Source organism: Lutra lutra, chromosome 9, assembly GCF_902655055.1.
Source record: "Lutra lutra chromosome 9, mLutLut1.2, whole genome shotgun sequence".
NCBI classification, from domain to species: domain Eukaryota; kingdom Metazoa; phylum Chordata; class Mammalia; order Carnivora; family Mustelidae; genus Lutra; species Lutra lutra.
In genome coordinates, this window is record NC_062286.1 from 64,566,224 (window position 1) to 64,586,692 (window position 20,469).

A 20,469-nucleotide genomic window follows, 5' to 3' on the forward strand; every position below is an offset into this window, starting at 1 on the left:
GAATATGGCTAGTCTGAATTAAGGTGTGCTGTTAATAAACACATCAGATTATGAAGATTTACTATGAAAAAAAGAATGTTAAAATGTTTCAATTTTTATTACAATGTTTTGGATATTGGTTTAATTAGAGTATATTATTAAAGTAAACCTTACCTGTGTCTTTAAAATTACATATGTGGCTTACATTATATTTCTTTTAGCGTGGTTTTAGAGCTGGGGTTTGCAGACTTCTCCTTTGAAAGGCAGAGCGTAAATATTTTAGGATTTTGGGGCAGACAGTCTGTGACACAGTTACTCAGCTTTGCCACTATAGCATGAAAGAAGCCGTAGACAATATGTAAGAGACTTAGCAAGTAAGTCTGGCTAGGTTGTAATATAACTATTTACAGAAGTAGGTGGCTTGCTGAATTTGGCCCATAGGCCATAGCCTGCTGAGCTAAAGTACCCACTACAACAAAAACAAAAGCCCAGAAACCAAAAAAGAACCCCAAAAAGTATAGTTTAAAAATTGAAGAGATGAGAGACAAATTCTCCATTACTCCAAAAGAAAGCAGGAGGGAGGTAAAAAGTGATAAAGAATAAACAGGGCAAAAAGAAATAAAATAGATTGTAGATTTAACTCAACTACGATGATTATATTAAATGGATATGGATAGATTAAAAGGAAGTTTTGGAATGGAAATTAGTGAAATAGAAAAAAAAAAATCAACAGTAGATAAATCAACAAATCCAAAAACTGGTTCTTTGAAATGATCAATAAAAATGATAGGCATCTAGCTAGACTATCAAAAAAAGAAAAAGAAACTAAAAAGTTACCATTATCAAGAATGAAAGAAGGGATAATCAAAATGGATACTGAAGATGTTAAAAGGATAATAATATCATGAACTACACAATGCTGAGAAATTTGACAACTTAGAGGAAATGGACAAATTCCTTGAAAGATACATTGACACAAGAAGAAAAAGAAAATCTAATAATTTCATTATTCATAATTAAAAATTTTCTTACAACAAAACTCTAGACTCAGATGATTTTACTAAATTCTATTAAACAATTATGAAAGACAAATCTTAGTAAAACACTTCCTGAAAATAGACACCTCCAACCGATACAATGACCTGAAAACAAAAGCACCCAAGGATATTATGAGGAAAGAAATTATAGATCAAGATCTCTCATAATGTAGATGTAAGAAAAACCCCTTAATGGAATAATAGCAAATCAAATTCAGTATGACAACACATTATGACTAAATGGGTTTTATCCAGAGACAAAAGGTTGATTTAATATTCAAAAACCAATGTAATTCCTTATACTAGTAAAGGAGAAAAATCATATGATCAGGAGATCCCAAAAAATTACTTAATATACATCCATGACTTAAATTTTGTTTTCTTTCAACAAACTACAATGAAATTTCCTCAGCCTGATAAAGGGCATTTAGGAAAAAACCTACAGCTAACATCATATTTAATGGTTAAAGAATGAATATTTTCCACCAAAGAACAGGAACAAAGAATGCCCACTCTTGTAGTATTAGAGGTCATGGCAGGTGTGATAAAGCATGAAAAAAAGATCTAAAAGGCATACATGTTAGAAAGGACGAAGTAAAACTCCCATTCACAAACATGATTGATGATGTAGAAAATTCTAAGAATCTATCAAAGAACTACTAGAATTAAAAAGTGAATTTAGAAAGATCCCAAGATTCAAGGTCAATATACAAAATTATATTTACAATAGAATTTAAAATATTTAGAGATAATTTTAATGGAAAATGTGTAAGATGTCTACACAAAAAAACTACAGAACACTGTTGAGAGAAATTAAAGATCTATATAAATGGAGAGGAGTATCCGTTTCATGCGTTCGAAGACTCCGGTGTGTTGCCCCTAAACCGATCTTTAGATTGAGTAGAGTCACAATCAAAATCCCATTGTGCTTTTTAGTGGGAATTGATAAACTGGTTCTTAAATTTTATGGAAAGGGACAGAACCTAAAATGGCCAGTGCATTCTTTTTTTTTTTTTTTTAAAGATTTTATTTATTTGACAGACAGATCACAAGTAGGCAGAGAGGCAGGCAGAGAGAGGTGGAGGCAGGCTCCCTGCTGAGCAGAGAGCCCGATGCGGGGCTCGATCCCAGGACCCTGGGACCATGACCTGAGCCCAAGGCAGAGGCTTTAACCCACTGAGCCACCCAGGCGCCCCTGGCCAGTGCATTCTTGAAAAAAAGTATTGAAGGACTTCTACTCATTTCAGAACTTGTGAAGCTGCAGTAATTGATGCAGTGTAGCGCTGGTATAAAGACAAAGAGATTGAGAGAAGAGGAGAGAGTCCAGAAACAGACCATTACTTATAATGTCAGGGGACTTTTGAAAAAGATTCCAGTGAAACTTAATTAGGAAAAGGAACCTCTTTTTACACATGGTGCTGAGACAGCTGGCTCTCTATAAAGTAAGAGAAGGAATCTTAACCCCTTACACCATACACCAGAATGATTTGACATGGCTCATAGACTCAAAATGAAAACTAAAACTACAAGCCTTTTTAAAAAGGTATAGTAACCTGTGACCCTAAGATAGGCAAAATTTTCTCAGGTTTCTTTACAGAAAAAAAAATGACAAATTGAACTTCAAAGAAAAATAACACAGTTTTTGCTCACCGAAGACACTGTTAAATAAATGATAGGCTACACACTAGTACATATCCATAGTATAGATTTGTAAAGAATACTTACAACTCAGTAATAAAGAGACAATCATCCACATAAAAATGGACCAAGACATTTCATGAAAGAAGATACAGGATGGGCAGAGAGCACATGAAAAAGTGCCCACAGATACTAATTATCAGGTACATGATAACTGGAATCAACAGAGATACTAATACATAAATGTTGGAATAGCTAAAATTAGACCAACAGCAAATGTTGGGGAGGATCTGTGATTACTGGTGGGAGTATAAAATGGAAGTATTTGTCAACTTTTTATTAAGGTGAACATACATCTGCCCTATGAAATAGCAGTTCCACTTCTCAGGACAAACAAAATGTATCCATAGAAGGACTTTTGACACAAAGCTATTATTCATGGTGACTAGAGCCAGGGGCAGCCCAGTTATTAATGGGAGACTGGATATATGAATTATGATGTAGTTCTACAATGGAGTATTACTCAACAAGAAAAAGAAGAAATGACTAATATATGTAGCAATTTGGATGAACTTCAAAATACATGCTGAGGAGTGCCTGGGTGGCTCAGTGGGTCAGGGCCTCTGCCTTTGGCTCAGGTCGTGATCCCAGGGTCCTGGGATCGAGCCCTGCATTGGGCTCTCTGCTCAGAGGGAGGCCTGCCTCCCCCTCTCTCTCTGCCTGCCTCTCTGCCTACTTGTGATCTCTGTCAAATAAATAAATAAAATCTTAAAAAAAAAAAAAATACATGCTGAGTGAAAAAAGCCAGACACAAGAGTTTATACTGTGTGACTATATGGTATGTGACTTTCTAGAAGAAGACAAACTAGCCTAGTAATGAAAATCAGAACAGTGGTTGTCTGGGAGAAAGGGTCTAACTGAGATAGAGAACAAAGAGCTTTCTGGAATGATAAAATCTGTACACATGTATCACAATGCTATCCCAATTAAAATAAATCAATGTCTTTGCTTAGAACCCGAGCATCAGTTTTTTTTTATAGTCCCTCCCTACCTCCATACGTAATTGATTATGGCGGACAGTAACAGTTGAAAAAGAACACTCAAGAAATCTCAAAATTTTGTCACCAAGCAGTACTGTAATTTTATAAATGGGAACTATAACTGCAAAAGATTCTTACTAGTACTAAAGAGCATTCTCTGGATAAACATGCATGCTTGCTGGTTGGATAAGAAATGCCCAACTTGTATATGTCTAATTTTCGTCCTGGCTGCCAAGAAGTTCAGAGCCAAATTCAGTGTTCAGTTTAGTGATTAACATCCCCAGCTGCCTGATATACCAATTTGTGGGGTGGGGGTTGGGAAATGGAAGATGGGGGTATTAAACTATCCTGTTTCACATTTTAAACTACCTCAAATCATTTGGGGGAAAATGACGGTATATAAATGATAGAAAATGGTCATTTTGGAAAAAATTTCTCTTTCACTGAAGATATAAATACATTGTATGCTTCTTCTTGTCGAAAAAAGGTTAGCTCTGGAAGGACTTTTGCTATTGCTTGGATGAGTCCTCTGCTAAAGGTAGGTCACTACCTGACCAAATGATGGAATAACATTAAAAAATGCATCATTTTAAAATACAACCATATCAACAGGGAGACTCTTCACTTACCTTCGATTTTAAGGGTGAGACTGGAGGAACCCACGTAAGAGATGGAATATGTTAAGAGTCCCTAATGGATCATAGATGGCATAAAATATTTAAGTGCACTTCATTACATTCTTAGGCTAAAGAAAGAAATCAGATCTGTACACAAATGTGTTCACTGTCGTTCTGTTTCTATGATGACTGGTGTCGGCTGCTTTGATTTTATCCACTGGATAGGATAGTTTTCTGCCCTTTCTCATTTAACAAAACCATACAACCTTGACCCTCAGGAGAAAATACAATTTCTTTACTCCCATAGCACATATTCTAATGCAACATGAAGGAAAAAGAAACAACAAAAAGCCTCTCACCTGAGCTGTCTCACTGCTAAGCAATCCAGTCGGTGGCTCCACTTTTTGCACTTTTCTCCCTGTTAAGCAGGACTCAGCACTTCTCTCACTATGGATGTTTTTCTCTATTAACCTATTTTGCAACTGATTGACTTGCTTTGTTGCAGCCTTTCGAGAAACAACCTGTTGATAGAGAGTAATCATGTATAATGAAAACTTTTGACACTTGTTTAAAAAAAAAAAACAAAATGCATTCACATCCAGATTCTTGAAAATTCTAAACTTGCCAAGGTTTGTAAAAAGGAAGAAATAAAGAGGAAGCCAACAAATGGATGTTATGGAAAGAATATAGAAGTTGGCAAGATCCAGACCTTTCTCATCAATAGTACAAGACCAATTAAAATTAGTGTCACTGTTGTACGCTCTTTAGAAATTATCTTATTGAAAACGGCATTTTTACAGAAAACTGTCACATTCTCAAACTGCACATGAATTCATTATTAACCTTTGCTGGGAGTGGATCCAATACATCTTTTTAGTTTAAATTCTTATTAATTAGAATCTTAGTTCTCTATCATTGAAGTGAGCCTAATTAATGTGAACGTATAAAAGGAGCTTATGATGTTGCTTACTTTTCTTATACAGGTAACTTAACCTTTCAGCAGATGAGTCACAGTTCATGTCACCTAGTACTGTGAACCAGTATCAGAGGTTAAGTTCTACAACAAGCCTGCTGTCTCCGAGGTTTCTTTTTCACACCACGGTGTTTTCTGGGGGATGACTGACTCTCAATAACCTTGAAGTAGACATGGAAATAGAAGGGTAGATCCCACAATAGAGTTGGAAGATTGAAAGCCACAGTGAAGACCCTTATGTGAAGTATTTGCTCAGCAGCTTCGTGTTTACAGCAGCTGAAAGTGCCATCACCTTTTTTCATGGGTTAAATAGGGGGCAGAAGATAGGAACAGCACAAGGGGAAATAATGGAGTAGCCAGTGCCAAAACGGAGAATGAATTACATTGGCTGGGCAAGCAGAGCCTTAATTTGTAGTCTCTCGATTTTTAGCTTCTGTTGCCAAATGTGTTCACTCCTTCCCTTTAAAATATGCTGGTGTTTTGTGGCTAGGTCTAAGCTGTCACAACACCATTCTTTATTCGCCCCTCCTCCTGGATTCCAGCTTCTCAAAGGAGAGCAAAGTCATTGCTTTTCAGTAACCTGACAATTGGAATTGTTCCCTCATCACTCAGGGTTTCTTTATTTTCACCACTTGACTCTCCCAAACTACTGGAGAAATTCGTGTGTGTAACCATCTTCTGAGTCTCTCTCCCACTGAAGTCATCTTGGTGATAAATGCTCATCATACCACAGGGTGAAATAAAGGGTTTCCCAAGGCTGCTGAAAACCATTCATCCTAATAAAAGACTAGCTTGCCGATCATCCTGAAAATGTGTCTCATGATATAAAGGATTAGTTGAGATACTAGTTGAGGTTTTTTTTTTTTTTTTTTTTTTTTTTTTTTTTTTTTTTTTTTTTTTTTTTAGATTTTTATTTATTTATTTATTTGACAGAGAGAGCTCACAAGCAGGCAGAGAGGCAGGCAGAGAGAGAGGAGGAAGCAGGCTCCCTGCCGAGCAGAGAGCCCGATGCGGGCCTCGATCCCAGGACCCTGAGATCATGACCTGAGCCGAAGGCAGCGGCTTAACCCACTGAGCCACCCAGGCGCCCACTAGTTGAGGTTTTTAAAGCCTCCTGGATGCTAGGCACTTTAGTAGAACGGTTTTTGGCCTGGGAGCCTCTGATGTACAAACAAAATTTGATCTAATATAGTCAGTCCTCTGTGAGGCTTTCTGGAAGAGATGGTGCCTCCTGGATCTGCTCAGTTGGCCGGATGGTTAGGTTGTGCTGCCATAAGCACTTCTAGCTAATAAAGTGATATCCAGTTTATGAAAAATTTCTATTTCTAGGGAAACTTTTGAAACAGTAAGAGTGGAATGGGATGATTAAGTTTTACTCTCAGTTGTGAAAAGAGGTAAAACTTTTTCAAATACATAAAAGTAAGTACAGGAAACAGTCTAGGCATCTCACATAAACAAAATGATACTGTCTAAATTTGGGTCATTTTCAAGAAAGTAGCTATTCAAATAAGGCATTTTTTATTTAATCTTCCACTGGCACTTCACGGTATTCTAAGAAATCAGGAATACTCTGGCCTCCTAAAATTCAGTAAGCCAACAATATGCTCATAATTGAGAATTTATACTCTCCTTTTCTCACACAGAAATATGAAGACAAGCTTAACAGAATTATGTTGAGAAGGCTCAAGAAAGAATTGTGTAAATTTTTAAGTTCAATGCAAGGATTACTACAACCAATAATAATATATGCACCCCTGGGTTTGCTGTAGGAGCCTCAGATTCAGGGTAAATGAAAGGACAAACTTGCACTTGTCTGAAATGTAGGACAGCTTGAATGTTTCACTGTTCTACAGTTGCTCCTCTGTCTAGGTCGAGCATTTCGGAAGGATGGGTGGCTCATTATGCCCAGGTCTCTGTGCTGTTACAGTATGACTCGGGTATGCCAATACCGAGGGAGATATGATAAGCTGATCAAAGGGTCCACTACTGGCTCTTGAAGAAACAGCTTATTCAAGGGTTGAATGGGGGCCTTCAATAATGCTGGTTTTCCAGCTTGGCTTAGCATTCTCATCTGGGAATTCTAGAGCTTCAGCTCACCTCAATAAGCGTTCTTACTGAAATATGGTTTCCTTCAGTGAATTTTGGACATTAAATCCCAGTGGAAGGCATCAACAGACTGTGGTAGCCCTGATGATAGATTCTTCTAATTTGACAGTGTTACCTTAGGAGCCGTCGGAGCTGCTAAAGAGTGATTTCAGCAACACAGACCATCATTTTGATTGAGGCAAATGCCCCAAAAGATTTGCTTTTGAGGAAAAAAATATCAGTGTCTCTCCTGTCTTGACAAAAATTCATTTCCAATTTAACTCTAGTAACAGTATTTGAGGACTTGTGCAAGGCAGCAGCTCAGTTTACAGGAACAGTTTATGATGCCTAGTAAAACCCAGTATTGGAAAAATACCTCATTTTTCTTTTGCAAAAACATGCTGTAAGTTTGCCAAGATTCTTATGGTGATGTGCTATTTTCTAATACCTAACCAAAACATATTTTTGTTAGGAACACTAAATTTAAAAGGCACAACCACTTATACTGAGGGTAATAACTTGGACAAAATTAAACATTTATAACTTTCTTTTGAATACTGAATGATATAAATATTTTGTTTATCTAACTGTGTATGTTTTCTGGCTCACTGACTTGTTTTTAAGTGTCTTTGTCCAAAAATTTTAAGTCCAGAATTCATTCAGTATTCTATTAAATAGCTAGAGTACATTGTTTGAAGTAACAAGAAATGTTTTTAGTTACTAGTAAGGGGATTCTGTCTGTGATTAAAAAGAGAGAAATCTGGAGCCATGTGACTGGTGCTCATTCTGGACCTAAAATGATTTTTGTTATAAAAGTAGTCAATCGCAGAAACTATCTTATACTTCTATCATTCACGGGAACTGAGTACATAACAGTTTACACTGTCATATTTTGCTTTTAAACATTTTCGAGTTTGGTTTTTGCAACATTACAAAATCTGTAAACTTTAAAAATAAAAATTCAGATACTTTGGGTTTAGCCACGTGGTGAACCCATTTTTATGACTATTAAATATATTTGTGCACTTAAAATACTACAGAAGTCATTATTCAATAAATATTGATCTGCTGTGGAATATACCCTCACTATACACTGGGGCTGGTCATACTGTTAGAAATTAACTAAGGTCTTAAGAATGCACATTATTCTTTGTATTTTCTTTTTACTCATAATCAAAGTGCTCTAATCAAAAGGGAAGAATAAAATATTTTTGATTGAGGCTCATTGGAAAAATGCACATTGGAAAAATGTTTTATGTTCTATTATCTGCATATAAAAATGGTTTCACAACAAACATCCTTTGCTTTTGATGAAACTGAAAATTCTGGTGAATAATAATTAGAATTTTACATCAGAGAATATAACTATCAGTTTTTAAAATGGTTTCCTTTATATTTCAATTAAGTTTATGAAACTGAAAAACTACGAAAAAGGAAAAAAAATCTACTTAAATTAGTGTAGATTAAGTGGTGACCATTATTGCAAGGGAAATACTATGTTAAGGAAATGGCTCTTTTGTTGCAAAAGTGATAAAAACACAAAAGTCAATAAAACTGTTAAAATAAGTCTCAGTAATTACCAAGATCAAAATCCACTGGCTTTTTATTAAACATGAACTTTTGTTCTGCCTTCTGCAATACGTAAATAGTGCTGACAATTGGTTTGTGAGGCATTTGCTACAATAAAATGTAATTGTATCATGAGAGAAAGGTGACAATCAGGAGATCATGAAAAAATTACATATTCTCACTGGTAGTTAATTAGCCATGCAAAACCTCCTCAAACAGATATTCTCTTCTATTAGGAATGATTACTATGCAGGCCTACAGATGTCAATACCACAGTCATTCAAATACTTCTTTCCCTACTAATTGAAGGTTGTAAAGCTCTGGTGCCAAGGTTTTGCTTCCAAAGAGCTAATTTATGACTAGAAGGATATTTTATGTCTTCAGTTGCAGCAGCTACAAAATTCAGCAAATCAGAACCATCTGTGCACTGATACTTGACTCACCATTCATCTCGCAGCCTATCAGTCACATTAGTTTGCATCCTGCATTCTTGGCTCGTGAACACTTGCGATGATCCAAAGTTCATAAGAAATATTAAAAATGAATGGCGTCCTGACCCTACCTTATTGTACACGCATCAGGAAACCCCACCACCACCACCCACATCTTTTGCATATGGACTGTATCAAGGAAGGACTGGACACTTGGATTCCCACCCAGTAAGGCCGCTCACAGCAGTCTCAAGTTGCCCCCGCCCTCAAAAATGTTAAGTCCTAATTCTTTTTTTTTTTTTTTTTTTAAAGATTTTATTTATTTATTTGACAGAGAGAAATCACAAGTAGGCAGAGAGGCAAGCAGAGAGAGAGGAGGAAGCAGGCTCCCCGCCGAGCGGAAAGCCCGATGTGGGGCTTGAACCCAGGACCTGGGATCATGACCTGAGCCGAAGGCAGCGGCTTAACCCACTGAGCCACCCAGGCGCCCCAAGTCCTAATTCTTGTATATTGTTTCAAGTTCTATTTTTTTAAGTTGGTGTGAGCCAGTCAGTTGGAAAATTACAGAGTAAAGGATGAAAAGGTGTAACTTAAAAAAAAAAATGGTAGATTGAAGTATCAGTACACACAAGTCATCTAGTTAAATTTAAGAGTATCACTATGATTGCCACCAAATTATGACCAAACTGGTAAGCAAAACCAGAGGGAAGTAACTAAAGAGATCTGAAGAAAAGCAGCAAATAAAGGTTCTCATGAGTAAAGTCAGATTAGCCTTTAATCTGACCTTGGTCATATCTCTGTGGCCTCAGTCACCTGCTTGCTTTCTTTAACAGTACACTAAATCGGCTCTGGATCCTCCTGTTTTTCTCTAGGAGACAATAGGTCAAAAGAACTTTCAACAAAATTTCTTGGAGTTGAGTGAGGAGAACTAGTAATTATTACATATAATAAGCAAGAAACTGGGTTGTCCGACTCCTTTTGAGACCCCAAACAACTTCATTTGGTAGAAAAGCTTCAGAGAAGGCAATCCAAGGGTCCCAGGGACTAAATTACTTACTTTTTGATTGTCTGGGATATACACATTTGCACCCTCTCCTCTGGTGGAAAACTCCAGTGGTCCTAAAGGTATTCCACCTGGGTTCAGGATTTTCTTGAGCATTTGATAGTTTGGCTTTTCATCATATGCCAAATTATGAGCACATACCAAATATTCGGCTATTTCACCTGTGAAGTGGTAAATTTTTTTAAATGTCATTCATAATGGGCAAGAATTGTCAAGGTTCTAGTGTCCTCAAAACCTCTCTATTCTCTTACACATGCACACAACACACATCCTGAAGAAACTATGAGTGAACACTTTGGTGAAAAGCACTTTTCAAATGATACCCAAAAATGACTGAAATAGTGACCTGGAGATGTAAAAGATGGGAGAAACTAGTAATTTTTTACATATCTTGGTTTGGGATGTTTATTTTTCACTAATCAAAAGAAGCAAATTTTTAAGATTATACTTAGTGATTTTGACTTACGGGGTGCAATTACTAAGAACTACATGAGTAATATGATAGATTAGGCATGCTTCATACTTCTTTTATGTTGAAGTTTTAAAAATTCAGCTACAAACAAGTGTCACTTATTATAAACCTCCTTACTTTGATGGAAAAAAAATATCACTGCAAATTTTAATTCAGGCTTTGATTTTGAGATAATACTAGTACATTTAGAAATGACCTTGAATTCTAGGTTTTTAGCCATGACTAATTTTAGAGTTCACCAAACCTCCCTCGAGCCCTCCATCCTTAGCCAGGCGGGTGCCTTCACTTGTGTCATCTTCCTAACGACAGAGCAGAAGGATGAGATATTGCTACTTTTTTCTTTCTAATGTAATCTCTTCCTTAGAACTACATAGCAATCCCCCCCCCAAAATATGAACGAACTCTTAAACACAAATAGAATTAGTGACCCAAATTTATAAACATTGCTGCCTTAAATGTAGTTTTGCATTTTTCAGGTGGAGATTCAATCTAAATTCAAGATGAAAGTATATGACGATACCGTATACTTCTTAAAATCTAGCATGTTTTCCTTTCTTGCAGAGATGTTTAGATACTCCACAAACTAGTTTTTATAAGCTTTCCCGTTCAAAAACTTATCACTCACACAGACATAAGTACCTCTTACTTTCTCACTAAGTTGCTATATCCCCGTGGCTGGGAAAAATCTGGGAAGTTTTGGGGGTTGGCAGGAGTGACTTCCTAATCCTTCCTTTCCCCTCCGGGCCCATCTCCATTCAAAAAGGAACGGCAGACACTGGCTTTCACCCCCTATGGGGGAAAAATTCCAAAAGAAACAGTCACCATCCCTTCCTCTTACCAAAGTCAGAGTGACCATTTCATACCCATTACCCACAGCCATGTTCGAGGACCATAAGGCTACTGTGGCTAAAATGAGAACTCTTGGCTTCCAGGGTTTTTGTTTTTAGTTTCTTGGTTTTTGTTTGTTTTTCCTTTTCTTCTGGATACGGTAGCAATTATGCAACCTAACTTTCTTCCTTCTCTAATGTTGTAAGGTGTATCACATTGTTATGTAACATTTGATCAACCACATCTCTGTTAACTAGTAAGTGGTATGGCTTCATCACATTTGTAACTCCTGTTTCCAGAAGCCCACTGCAGGCATCTGATTCCTGAAGGGATGATCAAAAAGAAAAAAAAGATTACATTACATTTACTACCATTTTCATGTAAATATTCTGTTGTTCTTTGGCCCTTTTGAGATGGGTAAACCAAGTTTGGTATATGTTATCACAGTTCTTTTAACCAAAATATCCCCAATGGAGAAGAGAGCTGAACATTGTGGGAGAATTTTCGCAGGTCATGGTTAGAAGACGAAGCAAGATTCCTGGCGCTCTCCCAGCTGAAGACAGCTGTGCTGCCAAGTCTTCTTGGGTCTGGGGCTTGGAAAAATGAGGTGAGGTAGGGAAGGGAGAAAAAGAAAAGCCACTTCTTATAAATTCGTTATTATCAATCCAAAGCTTGGACTACTGTGATGTATTACTGCTTTAAATGTTAGCCTTCCAAGATCTGGATTTATTATATTAAGTATACTTTTTAATTTACTGGCATATTTCTGGAGCTATAAAACAAAATGCTTTGAGTAGTATGATATTATGATATTCTCGAATCATCTGCTTTTAAGCTAATGAAATACTAAGTATCATTACTATCACCTCAGGAGACAGAAACCTATGCAACTATTCCTATTACACGAGCTGGACATGCATATTGGAAACTTTTTGGTGGTTTTATTTCATCAACTGCCTTAGTAATAAACCTTTTTACACATTGGATTATCATGCTTGCAGTACCCACTCCTAAGTACAACCAAGAGATCTTCAGGTAATACTAAAGTTTCAATGTTCTGTGCTTTAGAAATAGAAATCTGCATTTTATAAAATAATAGGATGGACCCAAATAAATGGTTGGTACTGAAAATGGAGAACCTGGCCTTCCTGTCATCTCTCGTTGTCGCTCGGATCTTCTTATCTCCAGTAATAGAAGGGTCCCAGAATATACACAGGCCCACAAGCATTTAACTTGTGCAACCCAGGGCATCAGGGCTTTCTTTTCTATTACTGAGCTGAACAGTTACCTTTTGTGCAGGAGGGGCAGAAAAGGTAAGGGAGATACACAGAGAAAACTTTCTTTGACATCTCTCATTTCTCCTTTTTGCTGTCCTATTGAGTAAAACATAAGCTGTATAACCTAGTCCAAATGCCAATAGGCATATTAGCCAAAAAGCAATACTGGCATTTGGACCAAGTTACTCAGTGCAGTTACAGAAACGGAAAGCTTTCTCATTCCCAACCCACCCCTCCACCCAAGGAGAACCCCCTCCTCTGTCAGAAGAGGGACTACAGAAGCTGGGAAGCTGGAGGCTCACACTGGGGCAAGCTCAGGACTTGGAGGATGGAGGTGGAAAAGCAGAACTGCTTTGTTCCTCTTTCGTTTCCCATGGAAATGAACATTTTGGTTTCTTGTCAAAGAAAGGCTATAAATATAAGTTCAAGACGATTTAACTCTACATTTAAACTCTCAGATGGAAACTGATGCTATTTGACCTTATCTAGAGGGTCAGTGTACACATTCACTTTCATAAGTCAGCTAAAAGCTAACTTTGAGATTGCCCAATATAGAGAAAACGAGATTCATTCTGCTTATCTGTCTCTGAGAAAAAGTGAGCCTGACAGCAGAAGCTGCCTCTTTTCTATAAGACAATCGAACTCATTTATTAAATTGGTGAACAATGTGCCATGCATGCATATGCAAACGACAGGCACTTGTGAATTGACTTACTATTTTTACTGATAATACTGTCAATTAAAGAATTCCAAAACGATCCATACTAACTTGAAAGAGAAAACCATTTAATGAAACATACCTTCAAATCCCAAGGTTATATGACTTTGCCAATTCAAAATTTTTTTGCTGGCTGTTCAGACTACAACCCAGGTTTAAACAGCATTCAAGTGTTCAATGATTTGGTATTTTTAAATTACTGACCGAAAGTAGTCCTTCCTTAGATCAACTTTATCTCTTTCAACAATATACAAAGGGACAAAACCAGAATGTCAACTCTAAAGGCACTAGATACAGTTGACGATTAAACGGAGAAGTGAGTTGGGAGAAATCAGAGGGGGAGACAAACCATGAGAGACTGTGGACTCTGAGAAACAAACTGAGGGTTTTGGAGGGGCGGGGGTGGGGGGTTGGGTGAGCCTGGTGATGGGTATTAAGGAGGGCGCGTATTGCATGGAGCACTGGGTGTGGTACATAAACAATGAATTTTGGAACACTGAAAAGAAATAAAAGGGAAAAACAAAAACCCAAAAAACCTGTGTAGGATTCCTCTCTCCCGGCCTCTCTCCCACCCCCGGCCCCATGCCCAATGTAGTCAGCAAAGCCTAGAAGGCTGCCTAAATATTTTCTTGTAGCCTTCGTGTGTTCTAATGTCAAGAGAGGATCTAAAGGTTCTCTTCTCAGGCAATTTATCTGTAACCCAGTGTACAGAGTTTCCTCCTACCCCCGTGGGAATGGGAGTGGTTGGATTAAGCAAAAACTGTAAAACAAGACTGACAAATGTAGAAATGTGGTGACCACTAAATCATATAGGAGAAGGTGGTAGAATTTGACTTACGGCAGCTGCTTCCGGAAGGAGCCCATTTAAGCACTGACTCAGGAAGCTCATCCAACAGACTAAAACAAAATAGAGTAAGAGTCAATGAATTTGTTTACGATCCTGTGATTCACTGTCTTGATTAGAAAACAAAACTCAAGTTCTGTGTTGGTGGGTCACCTGTATTGTCATGTCTTTCAATATATATATATATATACATATATATATATATTTTTTTCACACACCTGGAAGGGGAAAGAGGGTAAGTGGAGGTGGGGGAGATCCTTCAATTCTCATTGACCAGTTTTATATCAATTAGCTAGAAAATGAATGTAGATTTATAGTATAAATGCTTTCATTCAAAGTCTGGACATGCAGAAATGTAGAAGCAGGGAAATCTATCATGATTTTTTTTTTTCTTAAAAACAAGAAAAAATACATAGGAAAATTGTATCAGGATTTTCAGGAGATTCTTCCTCAGGTACTTACCCTTGGGGAGGGGCAAATTATTTAATTATTTATGTATACTGTTCTCCATTGGGCAGAGTTTTACGCTATTCTATGATTCAATGGGTTAACAAGTAATATTCAAACCACAAAACAAACGAGAAAAGTCATTATTCTAATCCCTCCTAGTGCTTTAGATGAAACAAGCACAGTTCTATTAATTTGCCTCAGCCACCAGTATATAAACATGTAACTAAAATTATTGACAGGAGTGTCTGACTGACAAACTCAGGCACAGGCAGAATTGCAACAATAAATGCACTGATCTGGTGTTCACCCCATGTCAGGAAAATAAAGGGCATGAAGGAGATACGGTATCACGGCCGTATACGCAAGCAGGCCCTTACAAGGAAATTCAGAGTGCACCTTCTTAGAAGTTGAATGACTTAACGATTATACATTATTTATTAGCCGAAGTTTAAAAATGTCTACAGTTTACCTTAATTATAAACTTCACTATATATTAGCTTTACTGCTTAACAGATTTATATTAATCAAATCAAAATGAAGATATTAATGTAAGGGTGCCCAAAATATAAATGGAAGTTATGTCTATTAGCATTATATTTTATTATTTTGCATGATACCCTATTATCATATTTGAATATACACATGTAGGCATATTCTTTAGCTATCAACAATGAATGCATCTATATGTGTATATGGATAAAAGACTAAAACAAATCACAGTTGTCTTATTAAAAGAGAAAAATACATAAAATCATCAGAGTTAAAATGCAAGTCTTTAAATATAGCACATTATTCAAATCAGGTGAACTGAGGTGAAAAACTGGATACTGAGATTGTTTATATATGCCCATTACTGTGCTTTGACTTGACCCATATATTGAAAAATGTTGGTTAATACGGGCACATTAATCACTGCAGTAAATAACTGATTAGATGGTTCTAATATTGACTTATATAAATGTGTTCGTTTGGGGCAAGGGGCTGGGATGATCAAGATTCCAAGCAGAGAAATACTTCATATACTATGCCTCTGTGTTAAGAACTGAGAGCACACTGAATTTGAAGAGTGCTTTCTATGGATCAGCTCCCCCTTTTGTAAATTTCTGTTGTGACTCACCTTACTTCAAACACAGCTGCCTTTTCCAATCGCAGTATTGTATCTGCGGACAACTACTGTTGAGCATATCTTAGTATATAATGAAAACTGGCTATTCTGGGCTGCCTGCGATTGCTTTCCTGTAGGCCTTATCAGTGAGAAATTAGCAAAATAGTAACATAATCGGTTCTCAGTCTGACCTAGTTCTCATGCTAACACATTCTAGGTGATAAAAATTGAATGTGGAATATTAAAAGCGTTTATGTGGCTGCAACATTATCTCTAATAGGAACACGTCCTATAAAAGTTTTGTTTCTTCCTTAAGAAACAAAACACACTCCCTCCAAGACACAGAATTAAAGGGTAAGTTGCTCTCACTTGAAAAATATAAGCCCTCTCTGTCCCGCCTCACTGTCACTTTCCATAGTTAATACCAATCATACCCAACGCAGACTACCTCCATGTACTTGTACAACGCTGATTTGAAACGACTCTTCCTTGAAAACGCCACCACCCAGAATTTAGCTCTGGAAAACACCGCGTAAAAGAACAAACACTTCACTTGACATTCCACTTCACAGTGCGCGTGCAGGTGACCCCACAGGTGCTACCGTAACTGATGTGAAGTTGGTCAGGTGTTTGGTCTTTAAAAAAATGTTTTTCAGATTTCAGAAATTTGCTTTGATTATCATACTGGGCCAATGGCTAGTAATGCCCTTGAATGTGTCCCTTCCTGAGCCCCTGCCCTCGGGGCTGGAATACCTGCAAATGCGTACTTTGTTTTAGCAGTTTGCACGGCCGCAGGGTCCCGCAGGCTCCGCTCCCAGGGCAGCCCCCCACAGGACCAGCGCAGCAGGCAGTAGCCGAGGGTCTCGAGGTCACTCCTTCTGGACAGGGCTGGAGGGGGAGGAAGCATGGAGAGAGAAACAGGAGGGACAAGCAAGTTTTGAGACCTAGAGAAATCGCCAAATGAACTACCGCTGATGAAATATGAAAAAGCCAAATGGGCAAACGTGTTTTGTTTGTTCAGCTGGATGAAAACTTAGACGCCTGGGCTTTTGGCCACAGTCCACAGACAGGCAGGGACTTGTGGCTGTTGAAAGTAAGGGTCAGTTTCCTCGCCTCCTCCAACTTCATCCTTCCTTCGTCTGGCCTGTCACATGAACTTGATCTCCATGGCCTCTGACATGATCCAGACAACCCATAACCTGGCACCAACACTTTCTCAAAGAGCCAAGCAGTAAAACAAAGAAATAAATGTCTGCGGCTAAATTGCTAACATATGTTCCAGGAAGTCCATGGGGTCTGCACTGGTCACGCGGAGACCCTCGGAGTGCAGACTAAACACTGATGGCCTTTCCTGCTCCACTCCCGCGAGGAGCACTGAAAGCTGGAAGAATATGACAAAACTGCCATCTAGTGTGCAGGATGGAAACACAGGTCTGCCTCAAGATTCTGCAATTAAATGGGAAGTACGGGATAAAAAAAAGCCTACTGTTTTTTAGGCACAGCGTTCTTAAAATTTTAACCAATATTTTTAGATATAAACAGTGCTAAGCTGAAATTCTGGTCAAATAGCCTGAACAGAAAAATGTAACCGCGAGGTGATGGTGTGCAGGGGTGACTGGACATAGATCTGGAAGCCACACAGAGGCGTTCAGAATTCAAAATAGGATGGCTTTTCATCAAAAAATACAGAAGAACATTTTCAGGCCACTGTAGATGCCATTTATATCAGACTATTAAGTGCTGTAGACTAATTTTATCATGTTTCTTGTGTTTTTTCAAGGTGTCTTATTTGAAAAGATACACAGTGGAATCTAAAGTCAAATAGAACAAATCTAAAGTCAAAATAGAACAACTATTATTGGAATAACAAAGCATTAACGAGATCCCACCAAATGAACTCATTTTTTAATAACCATTCCAAATTGTTCTAAAACAATAGGCCGGTATTTAACATTTCTGCCCTTACTTGAATGTTTGTCCATCTGTGGGGGGATATAAAATCGTCTAAGTGCAACGTGTGGCTATTAAGCCCACTGTAAACAGGTATCCTATTTTATTATCTTTCATTAAATAAACTCTGAAAAGTCTCTCTGTAAACTTAGTTTTTAATTTAAAAAGTCACCTACGAAGATGCGAGCACCTCGTAACTACTTTTGGTTACCACACTTGAGTTATTATAAAAGCAGAAGACAAGATTAGCCGTTCCACAGAGTCTATCCTAACTGCTATTAGAGTGTTGGATTATTAAAGGCCCTTCAATCTAGCAGAATGCTATAGTCCCAGGGGCACCGTCTGCTTTCCTCACAAGCTTCGACAATGTCCTAATGCAAGACTTGGCTCTCCTATTAAAATAAAAACACAATCTCTACCATGCTGTTTGGTCCTGATTTCTTCAGTAATAAATCTCCCCCTAATAATGGAACGGCTCCACTTGCACAGATGTGTGCACAAGTTCCTTTTCGATTATGGCAATTCCTGATTGCCACCACTTAAAAAAAAATTCACATCCTCTAATTTTCAAAAAAAAAAACACAAAAAACAACATATTCTGGCACCTGTTTGGATGACATAGGCTACATATAAGAGATTCTTTGAGGAAAAATAATCAGAATTAAAATGGAATAAACCTTTCCAGTCACTTCCCCCCTCCTCCAACGGAGGGATGAATGGATATGAAGCTGTAAGTAATGACAAGTCATTAAGACTTCTGAAGCCAATCTTTCATAAACTGGTCTTCATCTGAAATAGCCCGTTGAGAGTTAACTTTACTTCACTATTATAGTTTGGTCTTATCTAATTAATATATATTATCACATTTTTCAACCTTTATTTTCTTTTATTGCCCATATATATTGATAACTATGGTTAGGTAAATGTTTTACTACTATTTCCACTAAAATACATGTAATGCTAGGAAAAAAAAAATCCTACAGTCACTCTTTCCCACCATTAAAGAGAGACCTCTCCCTGAAATTCCCTCCCAGAGAACAAATTGCAAAGTTCTTTGTGTTTTAATGATGTTTAAATCCAAGACTCTACCAATGATTTAGTCTTCTATCTACTGTACAGAGAAGTCATCTTAATTCCTGTTAAGCTAATTAAAAATAAATATTCTAGATGGCAATATTAGCATCTACGTTTATGTGTAATTAACACAATGAATTGATCATATACCTTTAATTGACTTTAAACTACATCCTCAAGACTCAGATGATATGACAAAAGGATAATAATTATAAAGCCAGGAACTGGGTATTTGGATATGTATTATATTAGTCTATTATTTCCTGTGCATTTGAAAAAAATTAAATAAAATGGTGAAAATAAAAAAATAAGGATTATATTTGAAGAGAATGATTAATATAGAGCTATAAAAATCCTTTTACTTTGGAAGTTGAAATATATTATTAACTATTTTGTTTCTGTAGAATTTGGTCTCTGTGTAATTTATTGTAATACATAAAGTTCTTCAGTTCAATTTGATAATTAATGTAATCATTAACAGTAGTATATTTTCACATAGATTTCCTAAAAAAAAAAAAAAATCAAACTCTTACTTATGATGGTACTGCTTAGAAAGGTAGCATGATTTAGTTATTAATACTTTTCCCCTACACTCCCTTGTTAGTTTTAAAACATAATTTAGCATCTAGCTTTTATTTAGCCTATTAATGTGGAACAAAGCAAATGACTCTTCACTGAAAGCCTGTTGTGTTCTCCATTGTTTAACAATTTCTAAATTACAAAGTACTGTCAAGAGTAACAAGAGTTAAAAAAAAAAAAAGGCATGGGTGGGGACTTGAATTCTATCTCATTAGAAACCAGATAGGAACAGAGGATACTAGAATGCTTAATTAAAATAAAAACAACTGACATGATTTATGGATCTGCTACTGTGCCAGACGCTTTAACTGCTTTTATATTATTTCATTTAATCATTCTAACAATAATATAAAGTACTATTTAAGCCTGTTGATAAATAAGAAATAGAAGCTCAGAGAAGTTAAGCAACTTGTTTAGTATCACGAAGCAAAAACTGACAGAGTTCTGCATTGTAATCCAGATCTCCATCTAACAATTACTTTGCCTCTCCCCTTAGTTTTAACACCATTCAAACTGCATTACATAAACTACTTGTATAGTTAGGGGAGTATTTGAGGCAGGAATTTTAACTTAACACACACCAAAAGACATATGGTTGTTTGGCAGGGAATAACCAAGGTCTGAGGTGCAGCACTAACATGACTATCCATGCAACTATCCTTTCACCACACGGTTTCTTTCACAATGTTTCATTCTGGGCAGCCTGGGTGGCTCAGCCAGTTAAGTGTCTGCCTTCCGCT

General features: G+C 37.1%; 1 protein-coding gene and 1 long non-coding RNA gene across 6 annotated transcripts in view; both read right to left on the reverse strand.

Annotated features, from left to right (window-relative positions):
• The window catches only part of VRK2 (VRK serine/threonine kinase 2), a 119,691-nt gene that overhangs the window by 9,391 nt on the left and 89,831 nt on the right, over positions 1-20,469 (reverse strand). For 3 of the 5 annotated variants that reach the window (XM_047744079.1, XM_047744080.1, XM_047744082.1), the window contains 4 exons: positions 16,894-17,014; positions 14,566-14,624; positions 10,427-10,593; positions 4,671-4,832 (listed from right to left, as the gene is read on the reverse strand). In XM_047744079.1, the coding sequence (XP_047600035.1) occupies positions 4,671-4,832; positions 10,427-10,593; positions 14,566-14,624; positions 16,894-17,014 (509 nt within the window). Of the gene's footprint in view, positions 1-4,300; positions 4,385-4,670; positions 4,833-10,426; positions 10,594-14,565; positions 14,625-16,879; positions 17,015-20,469 lie in introns of those variants that run through there. The other 2 variants (XM_047744081.1, XM_047744083.1) reach the window with 2 other exon arrangements.
• On the reverse strand, positions 11,231-13,802 carry LOC125108368 (uncharacterized). Its single transcript, XR_007129888.1, has 2 exons — positions 13,196-13,802; positions 11,231-13,133 (listed from the first exon to the last, which is right to left on the reverse strand). It is a non-coding gene; the product is annotated as an uncharacterized LOC125108368 (long non-coding RNA).